General features: G+C 38.7%; 1 protein-coding gene across 1 annotated transcript in view; it reads left to right on the forward strand.

The window, feature by feature from the left end:
* Nucleotides 1-15853, forward strand: part of PSIP1 (PC4 and SRSF1 interacting protein 1) — a 33550-nt gene extending 17697 nt beyond the window's left edge. The window contains exons 9-16 of the mRNA XM_069880055.1: nucleotides 892-1117; nucleotides 1782-1900; nucleotides 5455-5510; nucleotides 6703-6773; nucleotides 8937-9038; nucleotides 9723-9942; nucleotides 12010-12118; nucleotides 15086-15853. Coding sequence (XP_069736156.1) covers nucleotides 892-1117; nucleotides 1782-1900; nucleotides 5455-5510; nucleotides 6703-6773; nucleotides 8937-9038; nucleotides 9723-9942; nucleotides 12010-12118; nucleotides 15086-15149 — 967 coding nt within the window. The 3' untranslated portion in view covers nucleotides 15150-15853. The remainder of the gene's footprint in view (nucleotides 1-891; nucleotides 1118-1781; nucleotides 1901-5454; nucleotides 5511-6702; nucleotides 6774-8936; nucleotides 9039-9722; nucleotides 9943-12009; nucleotides 12119-15085) is intronic.
* Nucleotides 15854-16107: the final 254 nt, after the last annotated feature.

Below are 16107 nucleotides of genomic sequence, written 5' to 3' on the forward strand. Positions count from 1 at the left end.
CTGTTGTTTCTTTTTCGTTCATATAGTGCTGCTTCATTGTAAACCATGTTGTTGCTTATGTTAAGACTTCATAGCACAGAGTTCCTGGCAGTTTTTTTCCCCTTTTGTGTTCAGTGTGAGTTACTGTATGCCATGATGTTATTTCCAGCTCACGTGTTTAATACATAGTAACTCAGGGTGGGACATGTCTGGAACAAGAGACAGACGATCCTAACCTTCGTAGCTTGTAGAATCTGTGCAAAATTCTTTATATAAAAGTATTCTAGGTGAAAAGGAAAAGGTATTTATTAAGAGAAAAGACAAGATCATGCAAAACCAAAACACTGCATTGTCTTCTAGTTTTTTGGGGGTTTTTTTCCAGAAATCTCTTCTGATAGAATTGCAGCACTGTTTGTTACCTACATTTTGTTTCTACCCGCTTCAGTTCTTGCGTTAAGTCCTTAGTGGTTCCAGACACTAAAGGAAAAAACATTAGCATGGTTTTTTTATAGATTAGCATATGCACAGTTTCAGTATATGTACACCTTAGGAAAGTATACTTTACTGTAAACTAGTTTACAGTGCGTTCTTGGTCCTGCAGAGGCATCAGTGTGTGGAGAACTGAGTACTAACTTTTTGATGCTGGATTCATGTGCATGTATTAAACAGTAGGTTTATTATGGCCTCCATACAATTGTTAATTTCCTTTTTGCAAAGGTCATGGGCGATAATGTGAGAAGAGTAGTTTTTGAAGACAAATTAAGTGAACTGTGAGTCAATTAACTTCATTTTGAATATTCTGTTGTAAAAAACAAACAAATGAACAAATCAACTTTCTGAGTCAGAAGAATGTGATTCTTTAAAGTCACTGTAGATAATTGATATAATACCGAAGTACTGTTCATGTTTCAGTGTTAATGAGGAGGAGAAGGCAAAGAAAAAAGGTACAGAAGAAAAGCCTAAAAAGCAAGGGAAGAAAGATGAGGATAGTCAGAAGGAAGAGGAGAAATCAAAAAGGGAATTTGACAAAAAGGAAGGCAAGAAGGAGGCCGAACCAAAAAGGAAAAATTCTGCAAAAGTGGGTTCTGCATCAGCTTCTGATTCTGAAGATGACGGAGAAGAACAAGAAGGTGACAAGGTAAAATTTTGCTTTTCTTGCATTTTTATTATAGAGGAAAGTAGTGTCACCAAAGGCCTTTTTTTTAAGTTAATGGCACATTTTATTAAAAGTTGGAGCCCTGTAGCTGACTAGGATAGACAAAAAGAACACAAGTTGCAGAGCATTATTTTGTCAAATAATTCTTTCAGGAACCTTGAAATTAAGAAAAAAATCTTTCTAAGACATTTCCCTTTTTAACAAAGGATTTAAATGTAGGGGTTATTTTGTCAGAAGGCTTTTTCTATCTGTCTTCTGGGAACACAGACTTTTTTTTCCTTGAGTACATGTAAGAGAATATTTGGCTTGAAATCAAGTTTTTGAAAGGTACAAAGATGTCCCTAGCTGGTCACTTATGTCTTCATTTTCCAGTGCTTAGGATATTTGCCTTCTCTTAGAAATCAAAAGAGAGAGAAAAAGGACTAAATAAATTCAGAACTTATTGACATATAGAGGTCTTGTGTTTAGTTGCAGGGGAAGCCAGCTCTTGTCAGGTTGCTCATGGAGCAGAGTTGTTTCAAAGATACTTAGTGTATCTTAATTACGCTTACCTCTTTACAGAAATAGCAGTTTGTCAGCTGTCTTGCTTTTCAGTAATCTAAAGACTCTTTTCTATTTACTATCCTAAAATCCAAAATAAAAACAGAAGAAAAAAGGGGGAAGAAGCTTTCAGGCGGCTCATAGAAGAAACATTGTAAGAGGCCAACATGACAGAGAAGTAACAGAAAGAAAGCGTAAGCAAGAGGAACAAGCAGATTCTGAATTGTGAGTATGTTTTAATGTGATGTCTGCAAGTTGTAGGAGTATGTTTAAACTAGCAGGAGGAGAAAGTATCTCGAAAAATTCCAAACTGGTTTGTGCTTTGTCGTGTTGTTCTGTTCGCGATGCTTTTTATTGTCTATTTTAACTTCTCCAATGGTGAATAAAAACCCTCTCTATACCAGTATGACATTGCTTAGTTTCTAGGTTCAATTATTCCCATCCTGCCACAGTAGAACCACCTTCCAGTGACTTAGAATCTCTAGCCAGAGACAACGAGTGGGTTCTGTTTAGAAGTAAGGCACAAATATCCATGTGAAAGGGAGTCAGTGTGGAAAGTGTTTCAGGACAGCTGTGTATTTTTCTTTGTTTTGAATGCATTAGACTGATAACTGGTAGGATGGCTGTGGATTTTTGATCAGGTTTTCGAATGTATAGGGTTTCCTGGAAAGCATTTCCTTCTCTGTCTGGCAGCTGGAGCACACACCATCAGACAGAAAAAGGAAAAAAATAAGAACTATTCTACTTCAGCACTGTACAGCCAGTTTGGTGATACCAAGAGCAGTCTGCATTCAGAAGATAAATTATCACAAATGAGTCAAGCATAAAGGTGGAGAGAAGATCCTTCCAGAAACTCGGGGGGTGGGAAAGTAGGAAGAAATCTGACTCATTCTGAAGAGCTGTTCTGCAAGTGGTTGAAGAAGCCACCACCTCGAGTGATGTTCCCATTTCCAGACTTGGTTGGCGGGTAGAAAAAAGGTGAACAGGTAAAAATTCAGAGAAGGAGGAGGATAATGGTCCCCTTCACCTGTAAAAACAAAATTCTACCTTTTTTGCATTGAGTTTGTTTGGGGTTTTTTAATCCTCTATCGCTTTCTTCTCTGGAAACTTAAAACATAATTATTGTACTTCCTTGTAGCAAACCTAAGTATTTTCAACTCCAGTTATACTAAATGGTCCTTAGCCCCTTTGTAACTTTTAATATTTTGCTACTTAAATCTGACGTATGCTGACTGATTTCTGCAATCAAACAGTCATATATTGATTTGGTTATAATAATCAAATCTCTGCTTTTAAATAGCTATCATGTTTTATATGTTGGAGGGTAGACTCATAGAATGGTTTGGATTGGAAAGGAACTTAAAAATCATCCAGTTCCAACACCTCCCACCAGACTAGGCTGCCCAAGGCCCCATCCAACCTGACCTGGGACATTTCCAGGGATGGGGCATCCACAGCTTCCCTGGGTAGATTGTTCCAGTGTCTCACCACTCTCATAGTGAAGAAATTCATCCTTACGTCTAGTCTAAATCTTCCTCTCTCCAACTTATAGCCATTGCCCCTCGTCCTATCACTACAGGCCTTTATAAACAGTCCCTGCCCCGCTTTCTTGTACTGGAAGATCGCTCTGAGGGCTTCTTGGAGCCTTCTGTTCTCCAGGCTCTCTCAGCCTGTCCTCGTGTGGGAGGTGCTCCAGCCGTCTGCCCATCTTTATAGCCCTCCTCTGGACCTTCTCCAGCTTCTCCATATCCTTCTTATGCTGGGGACTCCAGAACTGAAAGCAGTAGTCTAGATGAGGTCTCACAAGCGAGGAAGAGGGGGGCAGAATTGCCTCCCTCAACTTGCTGACCACACTTCTTTTTATGGATATGGTTGGCCTTCTGGGATGTGGGCACACATTGCCAGTTCATGTTGAGCTTCTCATCAGCCAGCACTCCAAAGTCCTTCTCCTCAGGGCTGCTCGCAATCACATCATCCTGCAGCCTGTATTGAAACCACAGATTGCCCCGACCCAGGTGCAGGACCTTGCACTTGGCCTTGTTGAACCTTATGAGGTTCACACCTTGATTCTGCTTGGTGCTGAGGGTGCACTCAATCTTGCTGTCTGTGTCATTGAGGAAGGTGCTCCCGGTATGGACCCCTGAGGGACACCGCTTGTCACAGATCTCCATCTTGACATCAAGCCATTGACCACTACTCTGAATGCGACAATCCAACCAATTTCTAACCCACTAAACAGTCCACCCATCAATTCCATAGCCCTCCAATTTAGAGAGAAGTATGTGGGAGACTGTGTCAGGGGCTTTACAGAAGTCCAGATAGATAGTGGGTTTTACTGTGTCCACTGCTGTGGTTACCCTATCATAGAAGGCCACTAGACTGTTCAGACAGAACCTGCCTTTGGTGGTGCTGTGCTGGCTGCCGCTAATGACCTCTCCATCCTCCCTGTAATTTAGCATAGCTTCCGGGAGGATCTGTTCCATGATATTCCCAGGCACAGAGGTGAGGCGGGTAGAGGGTAGGTAGAGATTTGTTTCAGTAAGATAAAGGAGTAATAGTTAATGAATGCATAATGAATTTAATTAGAGCTGATGACTAAGACCACAAAACTCAGTTAAAAGTAAACGGACTTCTTTCTCTGCTGTCTTCACATTCCCTTACTAGTACGCTGAATGTAGGCTGATAACTTTTTTGTTAGTTTTCTCATCTGTACAGTTTCCATTTTCTGGTCTTTATAGCTAGTTGGTTAATATTTATTTAAGTCTAATAGGGATACTTTGTTTACAGTTCTGTGCGTACACAGAGTTTACATCTATTGTTTAGATGGTGTGATCTTGTGCTATCAGTTAAAGTAGCTCTGTATGCTTGAAAACGGTTCATTCTGTAATTGGATCAAATATGAAGGGAGCACAGAAGATAAGATACGCAGGCCTGGATGTTTTACATGTGCATATTATTATGATAAGAAGGGAAGTCACAGAATATCTTGTCATGATGTGCTGAAATACACAAATTCTAAATGAGACTTCGAAATCCTTCAGGGAAGACAGGAATTGCTAAACAGGTTCATGGTATCTCTGAGTAGAGTTCAGACGCATGTTTGAAAGACTTCTGTCTGTCTTCATCCTGTAACTGAGATGAGGACAAGTTTTCTGGTTTCTTTTTCTTGAGTCCCACCTTTATTTTTAGTGATACAATTAGAGGAGGAGCCAGGAGATTTCAATAAATTTTTCCTTTATTACTATTTGTTTCAAGAATATTTCAATTATCACTGATACACTTATGGTCAGTTGTAGGATACTTGCACTGTTACAGTTAATTTTATGAGAAAACAAGCCACGTAGGGGTTGACTATGAGTAATTGATGTCTCCATAACTCCCTGTGGTAATGTTAAATAGTTTTACTCTTTTTGTCGTCATAATGATTTATTTCTTCTTACGGTCTGTACAATGACATTTCATCAATTTGTACATGCAACCAAAACAAAATATGGTTTAGAAATGTGACTTGTTTATAAAAACATTTAATTTGCTGCTTCTAGGGAAAACCATCTGTCAGTGTTGAGGATTTATCAGCAGTATCTCAGCCAACTGATTTTGTTAATTTATTTCAGTCTCCAAAAACTAGGGCTTGACACTTTGTGGGTTTTGTATCTTGATGTGTTTTACTGAGATAATACCTTAAAACATTGCATGTTATCTAAAAATTAAGGGGGGGGAAAAAAAGACTGAAAATCTGATTTTACAACCTTGTAAAAACACTTTAACATTTTTGATAGGCAGAGTAAAGAAGAAGGCAAGAAAACAGAAGTTAAGAAGATGGAGAAAAAGAGAGGTTAGTTTAAATAAGCTAAATAGTACTTCTGTCTGCCTGGATAAGGTAATTTACTGCCAAGGATGGCTTTAGGGTTTCAGTCCCAGGATGTTTGATCCATGACTGATTCCTTCAGATGTGTGAAAAAGTACATTCTTGTTCTTCTGTGGTCTTTCTTTCTTCCATGCATTGGAACAGATCCTCACTGTTCCCTTTACTGTCATTTGAGCTTTTAAACCTCAGTGATGCCTTTGGTTTGTGAACAAGAAACAAAAGCTCTTACTCTTGCATCAAATCAGTTTAGTTCTTCCCTTTATTTTTTCCCTTCTGTCTTCTCATAACATAATAATCTGAGGGACCTCTTGAAAGTATTTAGATACTACCTCATACTAAGCAAGAGGCTTGCTAAGCAAGAGGCTTAGATTCAGATTACTGTGGCCTTGTCTACTAACCCAGACTTGCAAACTGACCGTCATAGAGATAAGTCGTTCCTTTTTTAGTACTCCCATCTTTAAGGGTAATCCAAACCACTGGCTGTAATTTCTAGTATAGTACGTATCCAGTGGCATGGACTCCAACCAACCCAGTGCTGGCAGAGGGAAGGAAAAAAGCATCCAAACCCATACAATATGGACTGAAGGGAAGCTCTTTGCTTGCAGTATTGTTCAGAATACATACGACTTCCGTTTAAATATTTTCATACATGCATTCATCATGCAAATTGGAGACAGACACGTTCATTCATCTTGCATGCTTGTTGGAGCATGTGTGCTGTTAACATTTTATTTGTATGGATTTGGACTGTAACTTGAATCATGTCCAGTTTACTGAAAACATCTGGGTGTCCTGTCATTAAAGGTTTCCCAGCTTTGTAACTCCTAGGATTCACTGAATCTTCCTTTTAACCTGGCCCACAAGCAGAAGGTCACCACTGCGTATTGAAAGAGAATATGGTTTTCAGTTTGTATTTCCTAAGGAGAAAACTGTAGGTTGCTAATACTGTCCAGTTTCAAAAGGCTGTATAGTTTATTTTTCTCAGTAAGCCCTGTGGTGTATTTATATGTGCGCCTGCATAGTTATTGGATGTAGTGTGCCTGTCCATACTTTTCTGTGTTCTTTATTTGTAGATCTGTTTAGATTTCTCAAAAGGTTTCTGTCAAAACAAACCTCATGTGATTATCAAATGTTAATACATACTATTTTCAATCTTCAGAAACATCAATGGATTCTAGGCTTCAAAGGATACATGCAGAAATTAAGAACTCCCTGAAAATTGATAATCTTGTAAGTATTTGTGTTTACCTTATTTATGTGTATAATTCCTTTAGGACATACTTGGTGTGCATGTTTGTTTTTCATAAATATTTTGAGAAGGGATTTTTTTTCAGATTGAAAAGGTGCTGGCTGACTTGGTTAAAAAGCTTTAATCTAGGAATGGTAATGAAGGGGTAAGTGAGGAAGTTGTGGAGCAGGGTGGTAATCAAACAGTGCAGGATGATGTAGACAGAATTGACGTTGTAATCAACAGAGTTCCTCAGTAGAACAGGACTAAAGTGGCACTACCAGAAGCATATGCACAGAATTTAGGAAGTGCTGGCAGCACAGCATTATGAGGAAAGCTCTCTTAGTTGTTCTAGAAAGTCAGCACAACTGGGTGCCTCTCTGGAATGTCTGTATGCTAATGCATACAGTGTGGAGAACAGTCCAGCCTGGAGAACTGGGTATCTCTCTGAAGTTGCAGGGCTATGGTTTCATTTACATCACAGAGATTTGGTGATGTAGTTCATAGGATGGAGTGTACAGTATTGCCATGTATGTATACTGTATACAGGCTTTTTGGTGAGAGTGGGTGGTGGGAAGACAAGATGTGAGAACTGTGTGAAGAGAGCAGTGGGAATGTGGACCTCTGCATTGGGACAGAGCTCAGCCAACTGAGAGCTTACATTTCAGGATTATTGGGTAGATTAATAGAGGTGACATAGTGAGGATACCTACTGCAGATCACCTGATCAGGCAGAAGTAAGGAATGAAGTCATCTTGAGGCAATTTGGAACACTTCCACTTGAAAGGCCCTGGTCCTCACTGGAGGCTTGAACCATCCCAGTATCTACTGAAGGGACAACGAGGAAGCTTCTGGAGTGTGACTTCCTAACACAGGTTATCAGGCAGCTGACAGGGGATGCCCTGTCAGACCTGATTATTATAAACCAGTCAGGGATGTGAAGTTTGTGGGTGACCTTGGCTGCAGTGACTGCGACAGTGATGTTCAGGATTCTGCGAGGAAGGAGCAGGGTAAAATAGATCACAGCCCTGGAAGCAGGACAGCAGACTTTGGACTCTACAGGAAGCCAAGGCTAATCCACCGCTGTGCTGAATATGAATCATTAATTTTCATTGTGGTCCATTTTTCAGTTATTTTAAGTCTATGCCCATGCTTTGTCTAAAAAACTAGTTGGCCTTAAATTTAGAAAGCTTTTACTTTACAGCTTAATGGTTTGGCTTATATATTCTGAGCCAGATCGTAAATTCACCTTATATAATAAGTGAAAAATACCAGAATCACTGTACCCTACCAAACCTCTGATTCAGAGTTGTAATGGACCAAATATCTTACAGTACTGGGAAAAACATTGGTTGTAGAACTACAGCAAGGACACTTAGTTTATTATAACTGTATTTATCACGTAAAGATGATAAGAATTCTGCTGAGCATTGTCCCAGTATATTTGTTCTGCTTTTTAATAATGATTTCCCTTGAGGACAAGAGCTACAACTTCATACAAGATGCAGAACGTGGTTATAACCTGTGCAGGAGGGGAATCTTGAGTTCTAAATATAGGAATTAAAATAAGCAAGAGTAGCTGAAGATAAGGAAGCCTAGAACTAAGCATTACAGGAAGAAGACTTTAGTGGTTCTTAGAACAGTGGTTCTTAGAAATGGATCAGAAGCTCCCATCATTACATCTGGGTGTCCTGCATAGCATGTCATTCATCAGACTGTTAACTGAAAAATCCATGAAGATACAGTTCTGTATATCAACTGTAGTCCACTCCAGATACTTTGCTACCTCCTCAGTGGCAACTCACTTGGGAAGAATAGTGTATGGAAAAGGCTTACTAAGGAGAACAGCTTCAAGCACAAAAGTACTAGGAATGTGAAAGTAGCATAAAGCTTGTGTTTGTATTTTGAAAGTATGAAATTATATTCAAAAAATGTACATTTTTCAAATAGAGTCTGCCTTTCATTATGGAAGTAGCTGAAAGGCAACTACTAATAATTTTCATTTGAAAGTTTGACTATGTAAATTGTTCTAAAATGAAGTGCATAGTCAAATCAAGAGTATTATAGGAAGATATCGCTGAGCATGGAAATTAATTTAGTATGGCTACTTAAGGTTCATTGACATGTGAGTTAAGTCTTCAAATTAATTTCTTGTTCATACACAGGACGTGAACAGATGTATTGAGGCTCTTGATGAGCTTGCTTCCCTTCAAGTCACAATGCAACAAGCTCAGAAACACACAGAGATGATTCTGACTCTAAAGAAGGTGAGATTTGCAATGTTAATCAAAGTAACCTTTGTGTTTTCTTAAATTGGTATCAACATTATTTACTACTGGCTTATTGTATCCAGTTCTGATCATTACAGTTCAAGAATTATGTGGACAGACTGTAGAGGGTCCAATGAAAGGCCGTGTAGGTAATTAAGAGGATGGAGAACCTACTGTATAAGGAAAAAATGAAGGGGTTAGGTCTTTTTTATTCTGAAGAAGTCTTGAAGGGGACATACAGCTTATCACAGTATTCCAGCACTTCAAAGGGCATCTGCAAAGAGGACGGAGGCTGTCCCCTCACAAGAAGCAATGTAGAGAAAACAAGGGGCAATGGGTGCAAGTTGCACCAGGAGAGGTTTCATCTCAATATAAAAAAAAAACCCAAACTTTTCTGCGATAAGAAAAATCACTCTCTAAACTCTCCAGGGATGTGGTGGAGTCCCCATCACAGGATGCTTGATAATCTTATGCAGGCTCCCTTTCCCATGAAGGCTTGGACCAGATGATCTTTGAAGGTCCCTTCCAACCTGGGTTGTTTTGTGATTCTGTGATACTTCGAGGAGTGTAGAAGGGTTTTTCTCATTTTGTGTTAAATTAAGAATTTTATGTAAGCACTTTATGAAATTACGTAGGTATTTAAATACTTCAGTGGGGCTTATTTTATTACTTTGATTTCAGATACGGAAATTCAAAGTTAGCCAAGTTATTATGGAGAAATCTACAATGCTATATAACAAGTTCAAGACCATGTTCCTGGTTGGGGAAGGAGATTCTGTTCTTTCTCAAGTACTAAATAAATCACTTGCTGAGCAGAAGCAGCATGAGGAAGCCAACAAAACCAAAGAACAGTGGAAGAAAGGAACAAACAAAAAAATGGAGAAGGAAAAGGACCAAACAAGTAAGTCATGTTTTCAGTTTCTTGTCATGTAAAAGACTAAGTTTCCATCAGTTTCTAAGCCAGCTTCAAAAAGCCCTTGATGCAGAAATTCTGTCCCTCTACTAAAACCTTTACATATCTGGAAGAGCCATGGATAACACTGCTCTAACTTAGTTTCAAATTCAGGCGTTTTCCACTTGACCTTTATTACCTGAAGGAAAGGATTTTTGCAGGAATAGAGTTTTAACATTTTTCACTTTATTACCTTCTGGAATAAAAACATTACACATAAGGTAGGATAACATACTACCTCTGTTCCTGAAGTAGCCTTTTGGTACCTAGACTCACCTATGCTTTAACTGTTTCATCTCCTTCGCTAGCCTCTTCCTGTTATCATCCATCCTACTGTCTGTAGCAGCAACTTTTAACTGCTTCTGTGATGCAGTTTCAGTAGTTCAGTCACAGAATTAGGGAAGAAAATGCCTTTATGCTCCTAGTAGTGCTATTCCTTATTAATCATGAATGCTTGCTTGTACATGTACAGCATGATACTGAAAGCTTTCCATAGTAATGATGCTCTACAGTAAGTGAGGTCGGTTATTAAAACGTGAAAGAAATGTAATTAAATAGATACTTGCATTTCTTTTACATAGAGGAACAAAATGAGGCAGAGACATTGGAAAGCCGTGTTTCAAATGAATTTAAACCCCTGAAGATGCCCTAAATCTAAAATTACTTAGATCCTCAGATCTCTGTAACCACTGAAGAGAAATTATATTTACTTTGAACTTTAATCTGGGAACAAAACAGTTTCAGAAATCTGTTTGGAAGTTATATCATCTGGATCTGGAATAAACAAGTTACTGGAACCAAGGTGATCGGGAGTGCCCCGCATTCAGAATAACTGTACTTAAAATGCCACTGTATTTGTAACTGCTAAGAAAGCAAGGGTAATGTTAAAATTCAGCCATTTTACAGTGAGAAAATGATGTATTTGAGACAGAACCTTCCCAAGCCCAGAGATCACCCAGTGATCAGCAGAGACCATAATATTCTAAAAGAGAATCTAAACTAAAAGACTTCCTACACATGGAGTGGTCTGATTAAGCAAGCCACTCCAGATAAGGTCAACAAGAGAATTACACAGAACACACAGAAATACCATATTGTCGCACATTCAAATGGAGAATTGTAAGTTATATCAGAGTAGGGAGGTGTTTCATGGAAGTGGCTTTTTTTAAAATTTTTTTTGGTACAAAGAAATTCTAGTTCCTTACTGATTCTGAGCAAGTCTAGACTAGAATGTAAATCTTGTCTGCTTTTTAGCATCTCTTAGCCTGCAGATGTTCTGATGAGTAACATCTTGTACTTTTTTTCATGCTGTAGCACAGTAGTTTAATAGAAGAGGTTTTGTAACTTCAAATAAAATGCACTGTTAGTTCTGACTTAGTGACATTCATCAACAATTCACTCAAAATTCACTGGCTCGTAATACCAGCAAGACATGTATTAATCACTGGAATTTTAAACAGGTTAAATATTCTTGCTTTGACTTCACTTCTGCATGGTGTTTTGATTTCCTGCTTGACAACTGTGTGATATATACTCTGTTATATATATAACTTTTATCATATACATATATTTGTTAGAGTTGAAAGTAAGCAAGAATCCATGAAACCAATAAGCTCCAGCTGAAGTATCAGAAATCCCCCAAATCATCTGAGTCAGACGGAATGGTTAAGAGAATTTCCTTGCTGAAGTAGATGCTCTCACTGTTCAGAGTATAAATAAGCACTAGTACTACTATCTGTAGCCTAGCAAGCAGAAGACGACCTCGAAATCTTGTGGAATATATGAACTGTTCATTTCCTATTATTAAACTGTGGGATGAGGTTCCTTATATGGAATTTTCAGAAATTGAAGCTGTATTAGTTACTGCTTCCTGTACTCTTTCAGCTGCTGGGTATGAAGCTGAGGGGAAAACAGAGTGTTTGAGTTGATGAAGGTAAATAAAAAGCTGGGGCTTTTTATAGCACAGATTTGCTGCCTGCAGTACCCATTTCTTTCCCTGCCCTTTCATCTTAATAGATTCAAAGGTTCTGAATGGAGGGTCTGAAGCTCAAGACAACAACCAGTCACAACACAATGGAGAGAACACTGAGGAGAAAGATAAGCATGAAGCTGGCAATAAGAAAAAGTGAGTTAATAACCAAAGGATCTGTTCTGCTCTAGCAAAATGGTGTAAATAGAATGACAGTAGATTGAAGTTACTCAACCACTTTGAGGTACTGTTTTCATTAGAGTTTTCTCCCAACTTTAGAGAATGACAATAGCATGCAAGTCTTCCATTAAAGTTTTGAATTAATATTTTAAAATTTACTTAACTCATTGCCCTGGTTGGAGACTTCAAAAAATCACAGTATATCCTATTAGGAGAAAATCAGCATGTGGTGAGACAGGGCAAAGTATAAGCAATTCTCCTAAAGTATTCTCCTAATTTTTAGAATACTAGATGTTATTAAGTTGGAAGCAAAGGAAGCCTGAACCGTGTTTTACAGAAAATGGGATTTATCAAATTTTTTTTTTTTTGTGAAATCATTTCTTCAAATCAATAGCCAAGTAAATTTAGTGTTCTGTAGTAAGTAGTGTATTCTGTCCAGTTCTGGAGTCCTCAACATAAGGATGTGGAGCTGTTGTAACAGATCCATAGGAGGGCTGCAAAGATCATCAGAGATCTGGAGCACCTCCCATATGAGGACAGGCCAAGAGAGTTGGGGTTGTTCAGCCTGGAGAAGAGAAGGTTCTGAGTAGACCTTATAGTACCTGAAGGGGCAACAGGAAAGCTGGGGAGGGACTCTTTACAAAAGGCTTGTAGTGACAGGACTAGGGGCAATGGGTATAAACTAGAGAGGGGCAGATTCAGATTAGACATTAGGAGGAATTTCTTCACCATGAGGGTGGTGAGGCACTGGCACAGGTTGCCCAGGGAAGCTGTGGCTGCCCCATCCCTGGAAGTGTTCATGGCCAGGTTGGATGGGGCCTTGGGCAGCCTGGTTTGGTGGAGGGGTTGGAACTGGAAGATCTTTAAGGTCCCTTCCAACCCAAACCATTCTATGATTCTGTAACATTGCTACAAAATTGCCCAAATGCAGGTAAACTGCAGGCTAGAACTTAGGGCTGGGAAATTTCCAAACTCTGAACGCTTTAGTGAAGTTGATTTATCTACCTTTTCCAAACAAGATGCCATAAGAATGCTTGAATTTGTCAGGAGGCAAGTATACAAACCTTAGCTTTACTGCTTCTTTTGTGAACAAGAAAAATAAGCTGTCAATCTCTTGTAGAATATGAGAAATATTTAATGAGGAAAAGGCGTGCAGTTAATGATCAGGGATTCTGTCCAGCGGCATGTATTGAAGCACGCTTTCCTTTCATTACTGTCTTTGCACAGGCCAGGAGAAACTGCAGTTGCCTGTCATTCTTTTGTCTGTCTGCCAAGTTAAAACTATACAAATTAATAGACCATTGACTTATTTACAGTACAGTAAATATAGAGTAAAACAACAAAAAAAAACCCTTAAGAAGAAAATGCATTTGGTATTTGCTGGGAGGTAGCCTCATAACTACAGGCTTCTGGTTGCGCAGCTTTTGGAAGTGACATTTGGGAGTTTCCAACCAGGACTGTGAAATACTCATTTGGTCTGAAGAAGCATGGGAACTTACTGAGGCACAGGTGTAGGTTTCTAACACAGCCTAGCACACTGCTTACATAGGTGCTGTGGCTAAATCACAGTGAATAGTGGTTCTCCAAGACAGAATTTTTTCGTGGCCTGTCTTCTTCCTTGTTCCTGCAGGACCTGAGAACACTTGGATTTTTGACTGACGGTGACAGTCTCAGTCAGGTTGCCCTTTATATTGTGATTAAAAGAATAAAGAATATTTGGATGCATGTGTGACACCTCAATAGGCATTGGTCGAAAGAAACTTAATGCCGACACTCCATGTAGTTGTGCAGCATGTCTGGAAAAGGCTGTTGAATATAGTGCCTCAAAGAAGCAACTCTGAGGCAAATCAGTATGTTTGTAATACTTCAGTAATCGTACCTGTAAAACTTGTACATGTTGTCTATGAATGAGGTAGTAGGGGTTCCACATTCTACTAATAAACATTTATCTCTTTGAGTGTGTGTGAGGTCTGCTGTGGCCTTGAATTCTACATTGCATTGCAGTCTTTTGACTGACCTAAACAAAGACCCTTTGCAAAAGAACTTGCAGGGCTACTTGGGAGCAGTTCCAGTGGGCTTAACAGTCATTGTCTGCTAACAGCTGTAAGCCAGATTTTGTAACATCTCTTGCAAACACCTTGCATGTTTAGAAACGCATCCACATACCTGTTCTAAATTCAAAGAAGCTAGTGTGATGTCTTTCCATCATACAAACTTCGGTTCGTTCAGTATTTTTCCATGCATTTTTATTTGAAATGGGTAGTCCTTTAGAAGTGAGAAACTAGTAAGCAAAAATAAATATGATCAACGTTCAGAAGGCCCCTTTGGTTCTGACTGCTGTATTTAAACAAATAGTTTGTAAACTTGTCAAGTCACGGGCATATCAGTTCAAGTTCTGAACTTCACTCCCTTTCATAACTCAAGGCAAGACATGTCCATACCTTTCTACAGTGTACTTCAAGAACCTGGAAGACAGAAGTTATGTAACTTAACTTTTCTGAAGTGAGTGGCACTTAACATCTTTTTGTTCTTGTCTGGTAAAAATATGTACTGCTTCCCAAGGTTACCTTAGTTCGTGGAACATACAGTGGATTTATTCCTGGCTGCAAAGAAAAGTTAGAGTTGGTAAGGTGTGTTAAACCAGAGTGCTTTTCCACCTGAGGTGACACACACTGGGCAGCAGATGAGGGAGCACAAACTGAGTTGTTCTAAATGGCTGCCATTCGCAGTGGGCCACATACACAAATGTGAGGTTAAATCATATCTGGCTTAGCTTAACATTTGGGGGCAGCAGGCATCACTATCTTCTTCAGTTCTCCAGACTTTATCTACTCTTGAATGTACGTCAACATCACTTATTTTAGACCGTATGAATGAATCTGGAATAAGTTTTGCTCTCCCCATTTTCATATGCTCATTAATGTTGTTTTATTTTGTTTCTAGGATGTGTGGTGAAGAGAGAGAGCTTGAAAAGCCAGCAAAAGATTTGGCCTTTGAAAGCAAATGATACCACTGGAGTCTTTTTTTTTTTTTTTAACACAAGTTAAAGTTTTGCATTTGAAATCTATAGACTGCTGAAAGTTTTAAATAATTTTATAAGCATAGTATTTTGAAGTTAAATTTTGTGGAGCAAGGGTCCTTTTAATCTTGGTTTAAAAGTATGTAGAACACTTTTGCCAATAGTTTTGTCCAGTATTAATACATAACACATTTCAAAAGATGAGAAGTCCAGTTAGAAAACAAATGCTTACATGTTACAGGACTTAGAGTTGTAGTATATTTTTATCTGACTACTGTATGTTTGTCTAGTTAATAGCAGGAGAAAGTGTAAATACTTGTAACTGCCTAATTGCTTCAGTTGCATAAATGAAGCATCTCTTCCTACAATACTGATTTCTGTTTGTGCATAGTTTTTCAACTCTCGTTGGGATGTCTTTTCACTGTGTTTTGTAGGAGTTGGAAGCAGCGTTTTTATAGCTGTGAACATATTAACGTATGAGTATACTTAATCACTTTTTTTAAACAAGTCTAGTTCTGATCTTGCAAAACTCGTGCCAATTTACTGCAATGTGACTTCATGGTATGGCTTTTGGTATGATAAGTATACTAGAAAGAAATCTGGTGTTTTCTCTTAACCTGTTCATGCACACTGGTTGGAAAACACTGTTGAAAAACTTGTGAAATAAAAGAACTTAAACTGATAATGAGAGACTGGTTCTTAATACTGACTTTTACAGACTAAAACCAGTCATAGGAGCAAGAGGTGTCTGGGTTTAGTGATATTTCAGTTTTGTTGCCTTTTCATTAACTTGAGGATTTCTGACTTGAATTTCAACAGAAACACTGGTATGTTAAATCCTTAAGGCATGAAATGGAATGAAACGAGTACTATCTTCTCTGAAAACTTTCTTGGAACACCCCCTTTGCCTCATCAGAACTAGGAACAACCTGTATGCAATTGGAAA

The sequence above is a fragment of the Phaenicophaeus curvirostris genome, chromosome Z, assembly GCF_032191515.1.
Source record: "Phaenicophaeus curvirostris isolate KB17595 chromosome Z, BPBGC_Pcur_1.0, whole genome shotgun sequence".
Taxonomy (NCBI): domain Eukaryota; kingdom Metazoa; phylum Chordata; class Aves; order Cuculiformes; family Cuculidae; genus Phaenicophaeus; species Phaenicophaeus curvirostris.